Source organism: Chionomys nivalis, chromosome 6, assembly GCF_950005125.1.
Source record: "Chionomys nivalis chromosome 6, mChiNiv1.1, whole genome shotgun sequence".
Classification (NCBI taxonomy): Eukaryota; Metazoa; Chordata; class Mammalia; order Rodentia; family Cricetidae; genus Chionomys; species Chionomys nivalis.
The window spans coordinates 99,350,709-99,368,653 of NC_080091.1; the positions used below are offsets into that span (position 1 = coordinate 99,350,709).

The following is a 17,945-nucleotide window of genomic DNA, read 5'->3' on the forward strand; positions in this document are numbered from 1 at the left end:
GCCAGCATTTATCTGTGAACAAATGCATATGGTGTTCATGGTGGGCCTCTTGATGGAAACCTGTTCCCCATAGCTGTGACCTCTCCATGATGACAATCTCCCTTTTCCTATCATTGCCTCCTGCGTGTCCCAGTAGACAAGTCCTCTAGCCCCTTGGAACTCTCACTTCCTAAATCTTCAACAGACCAGTCTGCCTCACTAGGTTCCTGGAATCCTCTGTACAGCTAGAGGTCTGTAGACTGAACCCATGTCGTCTACAAGAGCAGCAATCTCTCTTATCCGCTGAGCCATCTCCACAGCTCTAACATTCCTTTTATGTAGAAATATCTCACACAAGAATGTTAAAATAGAAACGAAACAGCTAGGAGTGGTGATCTATACCCTTAATTCCCAGCAGCTGGGAGGTAGAAATGGGGGATCTTTGTGAGTTTGAGGCCAGACTGGCCTCTTTGCTTTCAAACCATGTCTGCCCCGGGTGTGATTAGATGGATGGCTAGTTAGGTGCAGAACTTTTGCTGTGTTACCTCTTTCTATCAGGTTCAGAAGTCTAGGTAGCTTATAGTAGCCAGCCTTAGCTATGATACACCCCAGATGGGTAGGCAGTTAAGGAGCCTTCTTCCCTAAGGCAACACTGCCCTGAAAGGTTTCTCAGGTCCAAGCAGCTGCCACCTCCCAAGGTTCTGTCACTCAAACCTAGACTATCATTATTTCTCCCAGAGTCTGGGTATGGCAGTGTACTATACTCTCAGAACTTCAGAGGTGGTGGCGTCCATTGACTAGATATCAAGTTCAAAGCCAGTCTCAAAAACCAACAAAAAAAGCCCCACATATACAAAATTAAACTAGAGAGCTAGAGAGATAAGTTAATAGTTGAGGGCACTAACAGTACTTTCAGAGGACCCAGGTTCGATTCCCAGTGCCCACATGGTATTCACCGCAATTTGTAACTCCAGTCCCAGCACGCTCTTCTGGCCCCTGTGGGCACAAGATGCACATGTGGTGCACAGACAGGCAGACAAAGTACCCATACGGTCACAAAAGGAAAAGCTAGGACAGAGAGACAAAGAGATACACAGAGACATAAAGCAAGAGCTACAGATATAAAGATGATATATTGAGATAGAGAGAGACAGCCAGAGAGAAACACAGATGAAGTAGAAGTTTGAAAGTCCTAGGGTCCTTTAGTTAGTTGTTAGTCAGTCAGTCAGTCTTGGGGCTATGGGTAGTAAATGGATGAGCTTGGCCTGCTCTGGCTCAGGAGATCAACCTGGGATCTTTTACAGGATTGCTTCCAGAGGGTCAGGTCCATCTAGTGGAGTGCTGGAGAGAGGAAAAGCCAGTGAGAAATGATGGGTCTGTCTTACTCCGGTCCTTGATTTTGTTAGCTACCCTAGACTGAAAACACAGACGGAGCCAGACTGGGCACATCTGTGACGCTGTTCCACAGGGCGCCAGTCCTGGGCCTACACGAGACCTGGGATATCAACCAACCTTACCAGGAGGGTGAACTGAGATGGACAGCGCCAGTTGGAGGGGCACTAGGAGACTAAACTCCTCTGTGTTCAGTGTGAGTTTTGCTGGTCCAGCTTCCTAAATGGTCTCCTCTTCGTTGGCATAAGCCTAGGTGCAGTTCACTCCACCATTGGGAACAGACCTTATCGAGGGGCTCCCTGAGTTCCCAAACTCTAAGCTCCCCAGACTGAAGTGGGGGCTTGAAAGCGTAGGGCTTGACACTCTCTCTTCCTCTCTTCACCTCAGCTCCCTTTCTGATCTCTTCTACTTTGTCTGCCAGGTCAAAGGAACAGGATCTGATGAAAGGAAGTCAGTGATGGACTCCACCCCTGTGAGCTCAAGCTGCCAAGCACCTTGAAGCAACTTTGGGAAGTTGGTGAGGGAGGAATACTCATTAGGACAGAAATCTTCCTGAATTGGATGGAGGTCAAGAGCTACCTAATCCTGAGGAATGACTCAGCCAGGAGGAACAGTAACAGTTAACGCAATGACCATCAGCACTAGCCCCTGTAGGCTGATAGTCACCCTTGGCTAGCCAGAGCCAGAACAGCTTAGGCATCCCCAGATAATCAGGCTTCTGCGGAGCTGATTGCCTCACAGAAGCCCCCAGGATGCATGCAGGGATGCCAGACCAACATTGTGGCAACCAGGCTCTTCTATCGTGCAGGCTCAGCAGGGTTGAAATCCTGGCGCCAGGGAAGGGGCGGCCTAGAGGCGGGGCTATGGCTGTCCCAGAGGAGCCCCCGCCCATCCGGGTCCGCAGTGACCTTCACGCGTCCCTTACTGGCTGAAGTTTCTGTCCATTCAAAGCCACATTTGGATCTGCACACTTGGACAAGCTTGGGTGTATGGGCCTATCCAGCGCTATGGAAGGGGGAAGGGGGGGACTGGGTCTCGGACTCTGCTCGCTTCCTCCTGCCCTGCCAGCAAAGGAGTAGAGACGAAGGCAACCGGGTCAGGCGCAAAACGCGATGGGTAGATTAGGGGTGCTGACCCCAACCCTGCGTTCTCCTTGTTCTCGCAAGCGAGGACTTCTCGAGGGTCTCCAAGCTGGTGTGGAAAGAGTGGCCGGCACCAAGGAGGGGCCCCTATGCAGCCGTCGCGCGCTCCAGGCCAGGATCTGTGGACCGGGGGCGCGGCTGCCCCCCCTTCCGCCGCGCCCCGCCCTCCTCGTCATGCGGGACGCGGGCGGGGGCGCCTCAGAGTGACGCGCCCTCCTCGCGGTGCCCTTCAGCCGCCGCAGCAGCACAGAGCGCCACATGGACCCCGCCGGCCCCAGAGCGCGTTGCTGCTGATCGTCCACCCTGGAAGGTAAACGGCGCCCTTGATGCAGGTCCGGCCTTAACCGGTTCCCTCCTCTCCATTTCCCAGCCCAGTCTTCCTCCCGACTCCTGGGCTTCCCCTCCCGGCTCCCCGCTTTCTAGTCCTGGGTCTCCTCCCCAGCTCCTGGGTTCCCTGGCTCTTTCTTGGTTCCACTCAGCACCGGGATTTTCCTCAAGGTTGCTCAGTCTTGAGGGTGCTGTCCAGCGCGAGGTGCTGAAACGGCCCTCGGTTCCCTCTCCCATCGGCGTCTTTTTCTCCTTTGAGAGGTGCGCTCTGGCCTGAGGCCGCGCTCGGGCCGGGCACTTCGCCCGTCCGCAAAGCAAAGGGTGCGGCGGCCGCAAAAGAACTGGACGCCTCGGTCTTTGCGGAATCTCCGCAGCGTCCTAACCTCTCTGCGGCTGGCCCTGCGGAGCCCCCATCCCCCGACTCCTTGGAAACAGAAGTTTAGAAGACAATTGGCCTTGCGGCAAAAGCATCCCTGAACCCCTAGCTTCTGGGACACTATCCTTGCCTGGCATTCCTCTACAGTTCGTTGGGGTCTCATTCCGCAGAGGGAAGCCTGTGAAACACTGGATCCTCAGGGACTAGGTTCCCTGGCAGGAAAGACCCTACAAAGAGGGTTGTCTCTGCAGCTGTTGGCATTACAGAAACACCTTCCCAAGCGCTGCTGGCACTTCAGCCCGGGCTGTACATTCTGACTTGGGTCACCCTACTCCATGCAGAGGCAGATGGGGGCCATATGCCCCCATTCCCACTGGAAGACTGGGACTCTGCCATCTCTCTCTCCCATCCAGGGCCAGTTCTGCTCTGGGCCCATTGGGGGCCTCCAGAGTCTCCCTAGAGACAGATATAGTTGATACTAGTAAGAAGCCCTAAGGACCTTTCCTGGGGGGCAGCATTTAGGGACTTATCACTCCAGTCTTTCTCCAGAGGGACCCCTGCCCCACTGCTCCAGAACTATCAAGGAAGCTGAGCAGCCAGAACCTAGACATCACAGTGGAGCATTGACCTTCAAACGCCCCCTGGGCTCCACCCCCCCTTGAGGAGGCTGGTGCTAGACTCCTGTAACTGGTGTCCCCAAGTTGTGAGCTGCAGTGGCAGCTAAAAGCTTCCTTCAGAAATCCCAGAAGCAGCAAGATAACTGTTGATTTGACTAGGCTCTGGACTCTGCCATCCTGGTCTGGTTATGGGGCAAAGCCTCCCCCACAGGGTACTGGAGAAGGGCGGAATGAGTAGATGAGGGTCTGAGGAAAGCCTGGTCAGGGTACCTGTGACCACCTGCTCTCTCTAGGAAGAGGACTCCGACCACACTTGAATGTGAAATCTGACCCCGGAGTGGCTCCTGAGGAACCAAGCCATCATCATGGAGTTCGTGATGAAACAAGCCCTGGGAGGTAGGAAGTGGGCAGGGAAGGGGGCCTGGTTGGGCCACTATGGATACACAGACATGTCTCCACCACTGCAGTGGCACTTAAACACATTGCTGCATGACCACTCTGACCTCACACACAGCCTCTACAGATGCTTGCTTACCAACTGAACAAAACCAGGGCAGTGCCCTAGCCCAATACTTTTGAATCCCCTGGAAACTCAAGGCTTGGGATTGAAGACAAGATGTGGGGAGTATGTGCTGTGTAAGATGGCAATGTGCTCCCATCCCATGGTCCAGTAAAGCCCACTGGTCATCCTGAGGCAAATCAAGAGCTGAGCCGCATAAATCAAGGCAGATACTCCAAGGAGGCTTGTGAGCAGCCCTCAGTGTGGCAGTCCTGGGAACAAAAGGTGCACCAGCATTGGGCTAGGAAACAGGATTGGGGTGATCTTAACTGTGGCATTGGCACCTATGGGCTTCACCCAGGTAAGAGATGATATTGTTCGAAAGGACAAGAAAAGATAACTGTGTAGCCAAATGTAACCAAATCCCCTTCTGTAGAGAAAATATAGCCCCTTTATATTGTTGAGTAAGGGCAGCCACTGTTTGGAGGTAGTCCTGTCCCCATGTGGTCCAAAGCCATCTTTGTAAGCAGCAGCAATAGGACTAGACGCTGGTAGAGAACAGTGGGCCGAGTTCTTGGCCGGGAGGCGCTAAAACAGTGAACTGAAGGTTTGCTTCCCATTTGACCTGAATGAGCTTCAGCAGGGCAGTTTGGTCAGCTCAGGCCTGTAGACTTTGAGATCACCCTAGACGGGCCTCACGTTTGATCAGAGCTGCCTGCTGTGGGTGTCCCAGCAACCTTGTGTGGAGTCAATGCCAAGACTTTACCAGTTCTACTATTGGAGAGTCCTTGTAGGCTGCAGGAGGACCTCTTGACTGACGTGAGTCGCAGCTAGAACGCGCTAGGCATCCTTTGCTGATATGGGGAAAGGAGGGGGCCTTACAGAGGGGAAGCTGGTTGGGGCCTCAGGGCTAGCAAACAGAGAGGCCCACCCAGAGGGTGTCTTTGACTTCACTCATACGCGATGAAAAGTAGACCCGTGTGCTTGCGGAGAGTTCATGGCAGAGGTAGACTCAGGTTGGATCTAATTATAATGATTACATCACCAGGAAAGGATTCAGGGACAAGCCAGCATTCTGCATCAGTAGCGACCTGTGTTATACCCAGAGAATCCCAGGCTGCTACAGATAATTAATTAGATGGCTAATTCAGGCCCTGAGGTGGGCTTTTAAAGAAACTGAAATATCTGATTTGGCTGTCTACATAGCTGAAATTAGCTGGGTAATTGCCAGCCTGGATTCCCTCTTTGTTCTATGCCAGCCCAAAGTTTCTCCTGCACCAGTGATGGGATGTGTTTCTTGGGGTGCTGTGGAAGCTGCCAGTGTGGGAGATAACGAGCAGACAGAGGGCTACAGGGTAGCAGCCACATACTAGGCTGAACATCATCAAAACCACGCCATATCTGTTTTGCATTCATTCTGTGAGAACGTAGTTCCCACAATGTTTGGTGGAGCTGGTAATAGCTTCACCAGCTCACTCTCAGTCTTGTCATGGGCCCCAAGCTCCTCTCTCTCTAGTGTATGTCACCTTTGGTGTCTTAGGATGTTTGTGAGCAAAATGGAGCCAGACATAGACAGTTAGAGGAGAGGAATGAGTTCCAGATAAGGGTCAGAATGCGACAGAGACCCCAGAACACAGATCAAGCCCCAGATGTAGAGAAACTGACAGACCAAAGGGTCAGGGAGTCCCCAGAGAGAGGTGACAGGAAAGAAAACAATATCGCAGATATCTTTCACTGGGTCGCGTCTTCTTAGGGTTGCAGGTCCAGGAATTTTCTGTTGCTTCACACGACCCTAGACCAAAGAGGGGTAGGTCTGGGATCTGGCTAGATGAGGATGTGGTACACACCTTCGTCATTGCCTGGCCATTCTAGACCCATGCCTGTCAGGAGCGGTAGCCCCCACTTTGAAGCCTCGTGTCCCCTTTGGCGTGTTCCTAATGCCTCCTCAGAGGCAGGCCTGGGCAATAGTGCATCCTAGAGATGAGGCTCAGAGAAACCAAGACTTGTGTACGAATACCACGGAACAGTGAGTGATGTCCTGAAATTCACAGGCTTTCGGTTCAGAGACAAATTCACCTTGAGTTGCAAAGTTCTAGATAGTTTCAGGTGTTTCCTGTAGATGCTATGTGGATGCCTGGACTCTGTTGTGTGTGCAGTTCCAGTGGCCTATTTGGGCTCAGTCAAGTTCTGCTGCTTGCCAGAGGTTCTCCATTCTAGTGCCACCTGTTGCATCCTCTCTGGAGACCATGATGTGATTTGGGAACAGGACACAACCCTTGGAGCCCCTACTGCATGAGAAAAGGAAGATTTCAGATGAAAGTCTGGCACCTTGGCTTGGGACAGGTGGACAAGTGTCCAGAATGTGATTTGTGAGGAGCTGAGCAAGCCTGGAGGGTGTCAGTGAGGAGGAGCGTGGCATGATGTGAAGAGTCAGGTGTCCTTTCCATCTTTCATTTGCTGTTTTGTCTGCTGCAAATACCCAACATCTTGTCTCACCGGTACAGCTTTCTCTGTCATTTCTCCCACCCTTCTGCATCGAGTTCCCCAGACTACTGCTGGTTTTAGTGGTATGGGACACAGGTAGACACTCAGAGCTTCCCGTACAGAGAGGATAATGGGGTTGCCACTGAGCTAGGCTGCAGGTGAAGCTCTTGAAGAGTGTCTCACGATGAAGTACCAGAGACCCAGAGGAAAGCAGCTGGAGTCAGGGTGGCAGAGGATTGGGTGGCTCAGCAATGCCATCAGGACCTGGTGTTACCCTTTGTGCCCATCCACACTTATCCTACCCCTCAGTTTTAAAGTGGCTGTTGCTATTCTGGTATCACTGCTCTACCCTGGGTAGAAACTAAGCAACAGCCCTTTATCTGATTGACAGATGTGTCTGTGGAATCCTGTGGAAGCTTTCCACTAGGCACCACTGATTGAAGCAGCTACAAAGATGAGGGCCGGTGTAGACGCATGAACTCCAGACCAGGGCCGGGCTTGCTTGACTGGGCCTTGTGCTTGATGCCAGGCCTGCTAACCATGAGCCCTTCATAGATAGGATTCCCTGTTTCCTATCTTACCCAGTAGAGCAGGCAGCTAGCAAACACTTGAGGACAAAATACCCACACTCCTGTGCACTCAGAAGACACTAGTGCAGTGCACTGCAGCAGATCCAACTAGCGCCCCATGGCTCTCAGTGGCTAGAAGGACACTTCAGGGAAACAGCTTCTCTCCCTAAACCTTGAAAGGCAGCTCTTTCCTTAGGAGAGGATACTCCTAGTCGATTAGACTGTGGATCAACTGAAAATGCCTTAGTCCTGACTGGGGTTGAAGAGGATGCTGAGTACTTCACTGATTGTCATTCATGTTCTGAGCCGTTGGTTGGCAAGAAATCTTGGCTGGGACTCAAGGTACATTTCCCAGCCCTAATGGACACTAGTGTGCCAATGCCGCAAACTGCAGAACTAGCCGTGACAGCCGTCTACTGCTGGAGGTTACTGGAATAGGAGCTTCAGAGTGACGGGCAAATTCACGCTGCCCGCTGCGGACTAGCCTAGCAAAGCCCAACCCAAGCTGGAAAGGGAATCAAGAAAGGAGAGGCAGCATTGCAAGCTCTTCCCTGGCACCTTCCCATGAGTTACCCTCTTCTTTGGCTCCTTCCTGCCTACCACCATAGTGTGGGTAGAGGGGGCTAAACACCCCGCTCTGCAGAAACCCAGAGTCTGAGGTTACCCACTATTAGCCAGGGACTTCTTGGAGAAGCCTGTGTGCCTAAAGGATCCCTGGAGGAAGGAGCTTCTGGCTGGGGGACAGGAAAGCACCCAGTTGGTCTCACCATCTCTCTAGAGCCATCCTCACCTGCTTTTGCCCATGTAGTTTAGTTTTCCGGTGTTATCCTCATTTATCTCCTGGATTAGGGTGAACACCACCGCTTTCTGCCCCTAAGGTCCCAGGGTCTCTTGCTGCATTTCTGTAGGACCAGCAGCTCAGCAGGATAAGAAGGACAGCCTATGGTTCTATGGGAAGAGAGGTGGACTCTGCAGCCAAGGGTATTTAGCTACTGTTGAGTGTTGGGTACTTGTGCTGAGCACTGCTACTGGGAGTTGGTGTCCAGTGCTAGGTACAGACTGTGGTCCAGACATGGAGGACTAATCTAGTCAGTCAGGCAGCTGCTGGAGCACAGGCTCCAAGGGAGGCTGGTGCCCTGCTGTCTGCAGCTGCTGCTCCTGGCCTTTGTCTCAGACTGACATTTATGAGCGGCCGCACCCAATGGAAATGTCAGACTCTGACTGCTCAGCTGGATGGAGGTGCTCCTAGGCCCCTGCCTTGGGTCCTACCTCACTATCCCTGACCCTTATCTCCCTCAACAGAGAACAGCAGCACTGTCACCTCTGGTCATTTGAGGTTGTTTGGGGAGAGCACATGGCAGAGTCAGTGGACTGGATCAGTTCCGAGTGACTGGCAGAATGACTGAGCAGAGGGCCAGAATTACAATCACGTTCAAGACTGGTGGCTGGGCCATCTGTCACAGAGCCCGACTCTTTGAATTTACTAATTGGTGACTTTATCTAATCTCTGTTTCCTCTGTGTTTTATCCTTTCCCAAAAGCCAAGATCAGACAGTGTTGTCTGCTTGACACTTTGCTCCATAGGAACCGATGGCGGTACCTACAGCAGGCCTTTCCTGCCTCCCCAAAGGATCTAGCCAGGAGGGCAATCGTGTGTGCTCTAGTCAGCTTATGGAACCACAGAAGGGGTTGTGCCCAGGAGCAGTCTTTGATGTCTCAGGTCCAAAATCAAGGGAAGCCCTGCAGAAACCGAGACAGTGTGTTCATTCTGTTTAGCTCATGACATGGGGCGCAGATGCTGGCTTCCACAACACAAGGCTTGTAACTGGTCTGGGATGAAAACCGGCCCTGTGAGGACCTTGAATCTACTCCCCAAGGCAAAGCCATAAGGAACCAATGAGACCGAAGGCCTAAATATTGTGCTTAAGTAGGTGACCAGGTCAGGGCAAAGTCCAGCTCACAGATACCTTCCCAGGACCTTTTTGCTTTCTGACTTGAAGACATTGCTTGGTGGAATCTGGGACTTCAGACCAGATTTCTAATACCCAAGAGAGACATGGGATGGATATACAGAAGCAGGAATAAGAGCAGAAAACTAACTTACTGTGACATCAAAGCACTACTCATCCCCAGTAAGCTAAGCGGTAGGACTTGGAGACACAGGTCCAGCAAGCATCTTAGACCAGAACCTTAGAGTCTTGCCTCTAGAAAGAAGTTTATTCATTGACCAGAAAGGATAAAAAGTTCTAGCTTACCAGGTTCTGAATGTGCTACCCCCTCTCCTATGTACTATAGAAGTGAGGGTAGGGTGGTGATGAACGGGCACTCCCAGAAAGAAGCCAAGAGGGAAGGGGAAGGCCCATTGTAGATTGGGGCTCATCAGGAATTTCAGTGGCTGGAGACAGAGGGACCACGTTGTACAACATCCCTAGCTCCAGGTGGTTACTGCATGGGGAGAAACGATCGTCATGGTTTGGTTTCTGTCGCTATGATAAACACCATGACTAAAAACAACTTACAGAGGAAAGGATTCATTCAGCTTACAGTTTATCTGAGGAGTGCTGTTTACTAGCTTGCTCTCCGTGGATTGCTCAGCGTGTTTTCTTATAAAACCCAGGACCATCTATCTGCCCAGGGTTGGCACAACTTACAGTAGCTTTGATCCTTGCACGGCAATCTTAATCAGGAAAATGCCTACATAGACTTCCTTCAGCAAGTGTGGAAGCAGTTCCTCAGTTGAAGTTCTCTCTTCCCAGATAACTGATTCATGACAAGTTGACAAAAACTGAAACGAGCACAATGTGTTTCGTCTTTAAAAACCTAATAGATAATATAAAATCATGTCAATCATCCTCTAGTTTTTGCCTAGAATTCTATTTTGATTTTTTTCCTTGTATTTACTGGATGCCGTTGTCTAGCTGGGCTGGCATTCCTGTGGCTTTAGTGAAACTCCATCCAAGGACAGCAACAGACACGCCAGAGTGGTGGGGAAGAGCACCAGGCTTCAACCTTACAGGCAGCTAAGGGTCTGCGAGTGGGAGAAATAATCTTCTCCAGGGAGGAACACACCAGTTGGTTATCCAATACCAAATGGTCAGCCCTGAAAACATACGTACACATAACATTATACAGACCGAGCAGATTATCTTTAGGAATACATATGTATTTACATAAGTGTGTGTGACAGCAACTGATGAGAAAAGAGATCTTGAATTTGAAGAGAGCAGGAAGAGGTATATGGGAGGGTATGGACGGAGGGAGGGAAGGGAGAAATGATGTAATTATATTATAATCTCAAAACTAAAGGAAATAATAAAAGACAACAAAACCAATAACCATATGAGTTAAAAACAAAGACAGTGGAGCCAGCTTTGCTGCGGTTCAGCCAGGGCCTGTTTTCTTGGTGGTGCCAGCACCCACCACAGCAGTGTGCTGGACCTGATCTTTCTCACCCTAACTTTCAGAGGTGCTTTCTTTAGGTCATTATTTCGTTTTAAAATGGAGACTGAATATTTTTTAAAAATCTGCTACATGCCTGGGAGGCAGAAAAGGAAGTTTGCTACAGGCGATCCTAGTCTACATAGCAAGTTCCAGTCCACTCAGGGATACAGAGAGAGACCCTGTCTCTAAAACAAGCACAGAGAAGCAAAAGTCTTCTGCAAAGCTCTGGGGCCTACGTCAGGGTCAATGAGGTGGCCCAGGGGGAAGACTTGCTTACTCCTGAGACTGATGACCTGGGTTCAATCCCTGGATTACTGCATAGGGGAAGAAAACTGATTCTCAAAAGTTATCCACTGATCTCCACACCCACAATATGGCACATTCTCATGTGTAGACACATACACATACACATGCGCATACACACACACACACGTGTGTGTGCACACGTACATACAGGATAAATAAACAAATAAATGTATAAAAACAAAGCAAAAAGCTGGCTGTGGCAGCACATCTTTAATCCCAATATCTGAGACCTAGTGAGAGGTAGAAGCCAATGGATCTCTATGAGTTTGAGGCCTGTCTGATCTACGTACCAAATTCTAGGCTAGCAAAGACAACATAGTGAGATACTGTTTCAAGAAATAAATAATATTATTTAGTCCCAACTGCTTGAGTCAGAAATGATCAAGTCCTTGCCAAGGTAACTACAGAGGTTCCATGTACTTTTAAAAATATATTTTGGTAATTTTGCATATTTACAGGTACACTGCCATGTTTTCACACATGTACATAATGTATAATGGTTTCATCATGTTCAAAATCTTCCCCACTTACATCCCTGACCCCTCCCCACAAAGACAAGGTCTCACTATGATGTAGTAGCCCAGACTGGCTCAGCTCAGGATTCTTGTGCCTCCACTTCCGAGGTGCAGGACTTCCTTGTGCATTTTCATTCTTTCTTATCTTCTGGTTTTGGGTCTTTTGAGTTAGTGTAGAAGGTTGAGCTAACATTCTGTTTTCTTTGTACACAAAAGCATTTTGGTGTTCACATCTGATTTTGTGATACTTATAAATTTATTACTTTAAACTTATTTAGTTTCGTTTTGGTTTTTGTTGTTGCTGGGTTTTTTTTTAAAAGATTTATTTATTACATATACAGTGTTATACCTACACGCCAGAAGAAGGCACCAGATCTCATTATAGATGACTGTGAACCACCACAGGTTGCTGGGAACTGAACTCAGGAGCTCTGGAAGAGTAGCCAGTGCTCTTAACCTCTGAGTCATCTCTCCAGCCCCTGTTTGTTTTTGAGACAAGATCTCACTATGTAGCCTTGGCTGACCTGGAACTCACTATGTAGACAAGGCTGTCTTTGAACTCACGGAGCTCTGCTTGCTTCTGCTTCTTGAGTGCTGGGATTAAAGGGGCTGGGTAATGGTTCTGAAGTGAGTGAGGGCTCTTCTTTCAGGACTATGTTAGTTACTCATCTATTGCTCTAAAGAGATACCGTGACCAAGGGAGCAGGCAGAGCGCTAGAGCAGTAGTTGTGAGCTTATATCCTTATCTTCAAGTAGGAGGCAGAGGGAGAAATAACTCGAAATGCCATGGGCTTTTGAAACATCAAATCCCACCCCCAATGGCACACCTCCCCCAACACAGCCAAACCTAATGTATTCCAAACAGTTACACAAGCTGGGGACCAAATTTTCAATATTTGATCCTATGGGGGCCATTCAGTCACAGCACCACAAGGACAGAAACATTCCCGCAGCTGTGTCTGTAGCTGCACCTGCACGCTGTCTCCCCGGCGCCCTGGACTGCTTTCGCATTTGTTTTGTTTTCTTTGTTTAACATCCAAAATTTCATTATAGCATTTTCCTTCATTCTTTGCTTTTGTTGGTCATCCTTCCTCATTATGTCTTCCACCCATCTATCCCCACCCACAGTGGCTTTCTTCCATGCAATAACCTTTCTGCTTTCACATCAAATATATTCTCTTACTCTTTCTCCATCTTCAGACTCTTTTTTCTCTCTCATGGTCCACTTTATAGTTTTATGACCTACACACATACATGTACATAGACAGAAATATATGAAAAGTAAAATCTAGGATTGGAATAGGAGAGAGAACATTCAATATTATTTCCCTGAGTCTGGATTATTTCACTAATGACTTTTTTCTTTATGACTGACTGAATGGAATTCTAGTGTTGTCTTTGTCCGTTCATTTTTTGAGGGGTATCAAAAGCTTAGGCATGAATTTTCTGGAAGACTCCAATAGCACAAGAAGTCATCCTAAGAATTGGCAGATAGGACAGGTAGCATTCTAGCTTCTATTTTTTATTTTCCAGCCCATTAACCTGTTGTAGTGAAGTGAATTAAGTATCCTTATAGAACAGCAAAAGAAGCTGGTCAGTTGTGGCGCACACCTTTCATCCCAGCACTCGGGAGGCAGAGGCAGGTAGATCTCTGAGTTTGAGGCCAGCCTGGTCTACAGAGTGAGTTCCAGGGCAGCCAGGGCTGCACAGAGAAACCCTGTCTCAAAAAACAAACAAAGAACAACAACAAATATAATTGACAGATGAACAAATGATATCATCATATGAAATTAAAATGCCTCTGCTGAACTCTCAACAGTGGAATCTAAAATGGCTGAAAGACATTTAAGGAAATGCTCAACATCCTTAGCCATCAGAGAAATGCAAATCAAAAAACTTCGAGATTCCATCTTATACCTGTAAGAATGGCCAAGATCAGAAACACTGATGACAACTGATGCTGGAGAGGTTGTGGGGTAAAGGGAACACTCTTGCATTGCTGGTGGGAGTGCAAACTGGTATAGCCATTTTGGATGTCAGTGTGGTGATTTCTCTGAAAATTAGGAAACAATCTTCTTCATGACCCAGTAATACCACTTTTGGGTATATATCCAAAGGATGCTCAATCGTGCCACAAGGATGTGCTCAGCTATGTTTACAACAGCATTGTTTGTCATAGCCAGAACCTGGAAACAACCTAAATGCCCCTCAACCAAAAAATGGATAAAGAAAATGTGGTACATTTACACAATGGAGTACTACACAACAGAAAAAAATAATGACATCGTGAGATTTGCAGGAAAACAGATGGATCTAGAAAACATTATATTGAGTGAGGTAACTCAGACCCAGAAAGACAACTATCATATGTACCCACTCATAAGTGGCTTTTAGACATAAAGCAAAGAAAACCAGCCAACAAATCACAATCCCAGAGAACCTAGACAACAACGAGAACCCTAAGAGAGACTTACATGGATCTAATCTACATAGGAAGTAGAAAAAGGCAAGATCTCCTGAGTAAACTGGGAGCATGGGGACAATAGGGGAGGGGAGAGGGGAAGAGGAGAGGAAAGGAGGAGGACAGGGAAAAATAAAATAAAATATTTTAATGAATTTTATTTGCGTATTCTCATCCTAACATCTGAATAGACTTTGTGCAAATCACTCTAAAAAAAATAAAAACAAAATGCCTCTGCACAGCAAAGGAAATTATCAGCAGGGTAAAAAGACAAAATAGGAGAAAATTCTTGCCAACTATACTTTTGAAGGAAGTAAATATGTAGAGAGCATATAAGAAACTGGGAAAATTAATCATCCTTTGGTATTTTGAGATGGTGTCCCTGTATAGCCCAAGCTAGTCTAGAATTCTCAGTCATTCTGCCTCATTCTCCTGAGAATACCACCAAACCCGACTAAAGCAGTGTTTAGAAAGAAATTTCTGTCATGAAGCTCTACTAGAAGATAGGCTGTAAATAGTTCACTTTAGCTTTTAGCATAAGAATCTAGAGAGGTAGTTCAAGGAGTTAAAAGTATATGCTGTGAATAAAATAGGGCAATGAATAAAATGGAAAAAAAACCCAAAGTTAGTTCTTTAACATTGATGAGAAAAGGAAAGAAGAGTCAAATGACAAATACCAGAAATGGGGATGTGTGCATCTCTACAGATATATAGATAGTACAAAAACAATAGATATTATTATTATTGTCAACTTAGATGAAAGAACACATTTATTAAAAAAAAAACTACATTAGAGGTTATAAAGTTATGCTGTAGAGTGGATGGAATATTAGTAAGACTGGCTGAGTGTGGTGGTACATGCTTGTAATCCTAGCACTCAAGAGGCTGAGGCAAGAAGATTAGTAGTTTAAGGCCATCTTGGGCTATAGGAGACCTTGTCTTAAAAATAAAATAAAATAATAAACAAAATAAATAACCAAAAACAAAAAAATATATTTCAGATAAAGAATTTGTGCACAGGGGGCTGGAGAGATGGCTCAGAGGTTAAGAGCACTGGCTGTTCTTCCAGAGGTCCTGAGTTCAATCCCCAGCAACCACATGGTGGTTCACAACCATCTATCATGGGATCTGGTGCCCTCTTCTGGCAGAACACTGTATACTTAATAAATAAAATATATTTTTTTTTTGGTTGTTCCCATTTTTTTTATTCTTTTTTAATTAAAATTTCCAACTGCTCCCCGTTTCCCATTTCCCTCCCCCTCCTCCCACATATTGCCCCCTCCCCCCACTCCCCTCCCCCTATAAATAAAATCTTTAAAAAAAGGGGCAACATCAAAAAAATTTTTAAAAAAGAATTTGTACGCAGAATATAAAGAAATATTACTATTCAATAATAATAAAATTACCAATCCGATTTAAAAACACTACATACAGGATTCTAAATAATGTGTACAGAGACTCAGAATATAGCTGGATGTGATCGTACACACATAAAAACCAGAGAGGAGGACTAAATGTTCCAAGCCAGCCTAACTACATAGTGAGGCCCTGTCTCAAGAGGAAGAGATGGAGGGGAGGAAGAGGAGAAGGAAAGAAAAAGAAAAAAAGGAAAATTCTAAACTAAAATAATACTCGGGAGGCAGAGACAGGTGGATCTTTGTGAGTTCAAGTCCAGCCTGGTCTACAAGAGCTAGTTCCAGGACAGGCTCCGTAGCGACATAGAAACCCTGTCTCGAAAAACCAAAATAATAATAATAATAATAATAATAATAATAATAATAATAATAATAAAGAATAAAAAGGCAAAAGCAAGAATAGAAATCCAAGTCAGTGTAACCCTTAGGTCTGCACTGCACAGTGAGCTCGTGCAGAATACAGCCTAGGAGAGAGAAAGCAGCCTCAACCAAGGGACCAAGGTTAGCCGCAGCATTGCAGAATGTGTAGCACGGGAATACTCACTGTGGTAGAACAAAAATGTCTCTTACCTCAAACCCATAGTTTCACCTAAGCATGGGGAAAAACATCCAAGAATCCCAATGGAGGGTGCAAAATTCTCAGAAGGTCAAGTCAAGATGATCAGGACCAACACAAGTCGAGACACTGTCTTGTCCAAGAAGATGAGTTCAAGACTTTATCTAGCAAGTTCCAGACTAGTCACAGCTACACAGAGACCTTTCTTCAGACAAACCACACACACACACACACACACACACACACAGCTAGGAAATCTGAGCAGAAGATAAGCTTTAGTATTCCTGTATTTGCTCACTCTTGGCTGTATGTCTGACAGCTAGAACACATTGGTTACCCAGAGATTGGGTGCAGCTTCCATGAAGGAACTCCGATCTGCTTTCCTATGTGATTCTTCTGTAAATTTATTTATTTCCTTATTTTGTTGTTTTTGTTTTTCAAGACATGGTTTCTCTGTGTAGTCCTGACTTTCCTGTAGACCAGTCTGGCCTCAAACTCAGAGAGATCCACCTGCCTCTCTCTTCTGCTGGGATTAAAGGCATGGGCCACCACCAACTGCCTGGCTCTTCTGTAAATTTAAATTGTTCTCAAAACATTTGGGCTTTGGTATTAACTCAGTAACAAAAAGTCTGCCTAGCATTGTGTGAGACTCTAGGTTCAATTCTGAGCACTGCTAATAAGTTTTATGATTGACTGACTGACTGACTGACTGACTGATTGATTGATTGATTGATTGATTGGATGGTGGTGGTAGTGGTGGTTTTTTGAAACCAGATTCCTCTGTGTATCCCTGGCTGTCCTGAAACTCACTCTTTAGACGAGGCTGGCCTGGAACTCAGAGATCCACTTGCCTCCCAAGTGCTGAGATCAAAGGTGTGTGTCACTATCGCTCATCTTAAAAGGTTTGTTTTTAAGTTCACCTTCCCTCTCCTCCTCCTGCTTCCCTCCTCTCTCCCAGCCCTCCATCCACTCCTCCCAAAAGGTAAGGCCTCCTGTGGGGAGTCAACAAAGCCTGGCACAGCAAGTTGAGGTAGGACCAGGTCCTTCCCCCCCGCATCAAGGTTGATCAAGGCATCCCAGTATAGGGAATGGGTTCCAAAAAGCCAGCTCATGCACCAGGGACAGATCCTGGTCCTACTGCTGGGGGCTCCCCAAACAGACCAAGCCACACAACTGTCACCCACACGCAGAGGGCCTAGTTCAGTCCCATGCTGGCTCCCCAGCTGCCAGTCCAGAGTAAAGGGTTTTATTTATTTATTTATTTATTTATTGGTTTTTCGAGGCAGGGTTTCTCTATAGCTTTGGAGCCTGTCCTAGAACTAGGGTCTTGTAGACCAGGTTGGCCTCGAACTCACCAGAGATCTGTCTGTCTCTGTATCCCAAGTGCTGGGATTAAAGGTGTGTGCCACCACTGCCGGTTTAAAAGATTTGTTTTTAAAAACACACACTCTTAATTTTTTTTATTACATTTATTTATTGTGTGTGTGTGAGCATGCGTCATGGTGTGTAGGTAGTCAGAGGACACGTTACAGGAATCAATTCTCTCCTTCTACCATGTGGGTACCAGGATTAGAGTTGGTCATCAGGTGTAGCTGCAAATGCCTTGACCAGATGAGTTGTCTCACTGACCCTAAAAATAGACCTTTGACCAAGTATCCTGGGGCACAACTGTAATCTCAGCATTTGGAAGGTGGAGGCAAGAGAATTGTGAGTTTGAGGCCAGTCTTGTCTACAGAGGAATTCCAGGTTAGTCCAAAGTACAGAGCAAGACCCTGTCTCAAAAAACAAACAAACAAGGAGAGGAAGGAAGGAGGAAGAGAAGAAGGAAGACTTTGGATTGATAGTCACCCAAAGCAAACACAGGAAT

General features: G+C 47.2%; 1 protein-coding gene across 1 annotated transcript in view; it reads left to right on the forward strand.

Moving 5' to 3' along the window:
• Nucleotides 1-2,462: 2,462 nt before the first annotated feature.
• Nucleotides 2,463-17,945, forward strand: part of Cplx1 (complexin 1) — a 31,743-nt gene continuing 16,260 nt past the window's right edge. The window contains exons 1-2 of the mRNA XM_057772169.1: nt 2,463-2,823; nt 4,127-4,229. Coding sequence (XP_057628152.1) covers nt 4,199-4,229 — 31 coding nt within the window. The 5' untranslated portion in view covers nt 2,463-2,823; nt 4,127-4,198. The remainder of the gene's footprint in view (nt 2,824-4,126; nt 4,230-17,945) is intronic.